At 48.9% G+C, this 1,562-nt stretch overlaps 1 protein-coding gene across 1 annotated transcript; it reads right to left on the bottom strand.

Moving 5' to 3' along the window:
* Positions 1-8: 8 nt before the first annotated feature.
* Positions 9-1,546, bottom strand: LOC109509658 (supervillin-like). Its single transcript, XM_019859482.1, has 4 exons — positions 1,452-1,546; positions 1,265-1,328; positions 1,040-1,182; positions 9-968 (listed from the first exon to the last, which is right to left on the bottom strand). The coding sequence occupies exons 2-4, from the start codon at positions 1,270-1,272 to the stop codon at positions 247-249; spliced, it is 873 nt and encodes a 290-aa protein (XP_019715041.1). The 5' UTR covers positions 1,273-1,328; positions 1,452-1,546; the 3' UTR covers positions 9-246.
* Between the last annotated feature and the right edge of the window lie 16 nt (positions 1,547-1,562).

The following is a 1,562-nucleotide window of genomic DNA, read 5'->3' on the forward strand; positions in this document are numbered from 1 at the left end:
AAAAAAAAAAAAAAGAGGCCAAAGAGGAGCAATTAACTTTGCTCAGCCACAAAGCCAATAGCACCATTGCAACAGCACGGCCTGGAGTTGAACTCAAAGTTTCTCAATCTGCCATATTTTGTCACGGTGTAAAGTAGAAGAAGGGTCAGTAGCAAATGGACACATCAGGTCTTGGGGATATGCCAAACACCGATTCTTTTAAGTTTGCAGTGCACAAGACACTATCTGAGAATGGAAAAGAAGTACTCACCCATGTCTGTTGAGTATGTTATGGGCCTGCTGCTCAATAAAGAGGTCGCCGGGTGACACCCCGTGTTTAGGGGAGGGGATAGAAGGCCGTCGGCTCATCTTGGGCGAGCTTGGGGGTACGCCCGTGGCTGTGTAGTCCTTAGCAGGCACTGTAGCACTGGACGACAATGATGTAACATCCATGTAAGTGGAGGACTCAGGAGCGGCTGCTCTGCGTTGATTCTCCAAGTTCATCAGTCTTTCCCTCTCTGAGAACGAGTCGACTCTGCTTCGACTCATTTCATAGCCGGTCTCGGGGTGGCCGTGTTGGGGCACACTTTGCCCTCTCCTGGGGCTACTGGTGGAGGCGTAGGAATTCATTGCGACATCGCTCTCTGCATCTGGAACAAACTCCGATGGGTTGCGCCTTTCGGAACCCTCAGACTCTTTCAGAGTACGAGTGTACCGGGATGGATGCTCCATGTCCGGCTCCTGGTCCAAAGAGATGCCGTAGCGCTCGGCTAGCTGCCGACGCCGCTCCGCCTTGTAGCGGGCAATGCGTTCAGCTTTGGACTCGAGCTCTGGAGCCACTTTGGTGGATGAGGATGAACCGGAGACATGATCGGTGCGATTGGAGGCTTTAGGATCAGATCTGCATTGAGTTTTGGACTGTCGCTCGGGAACCATCGGCTGCAGATCTGGATTTTCAAACCCTTCCATCCCGTACCTCTGCACAGTAACTACAGGGAGCACAAGTTGGGCCTCGTTTGTATGGCGACAACTAAGTCGTGAGTCATCGTAGTATCCTTACCACCGCATGGCTCGCAGGGGTCAGAGGCTCTTGTGTATCGTGGTGTATCCTCTTCCAGAAGTCGGTTGGCCACCAGATTGGGCAGCAGGGATGGATGCACCTCACCCTCAATGCCTTCTACACGCCGAGCGATGCGCTCTTTTCTAAGCACATGGGCAGGAGCAACGTTATCATCATCAGTAGACTCCAAAAAAAACAGCACAATAAGGTCGATCATCTCCCCACCTGTTCATTTCCCAATCACTCGCGCTTGTGGTGATGCCTTCAAATCGTTTCCTCAACTCAGAGACTTAAAAAGAAATGGAGAAAAAAAAAATCAGCCAGCTAATCTTAATAATCAAGATAATATATCACATAGAAAAGATAATTGTTCTTTTGAAAGTGCTGTATACAAATAGAAACAATTACATACCTTTGTTGAGATTAGCCAAGAGACTAACATCTGTGTCTTTCGGAACTTTGATTGGATCACCTTTTTCGTCAAAGGAGAAGTCTTTTTGGAAGCTGAGGGTTAAAGGAAAAG

This window comes from Hippocampus comes, unplaced genomic scaffold (assembly GCF_001891065.2).
Source record: "Hippocampus comes isolate QL1 unplaced genomic scaffold, H_comes_QL1_v1.1 C16985370, whole genome shotgun sequence".
Taxonomy (NCBI): Eukaryota; Metazoa; Chordata; class Actinopteri; order Syngnathiformes; family Syngnathidae; genus Hippocampus; species Hippocampus comes.

Coding starts and splice junctions, on each gene's coding strand:
- LOC109509658 (XM_019859482.1), bottom strand. Junction 969..1,039: donor CCCCTGCGAGCCATGCGGTG/GTAAGGATACTA, acceptor TGCTCCCTGTAG/TTACTGTGCAGAGGTACGGG.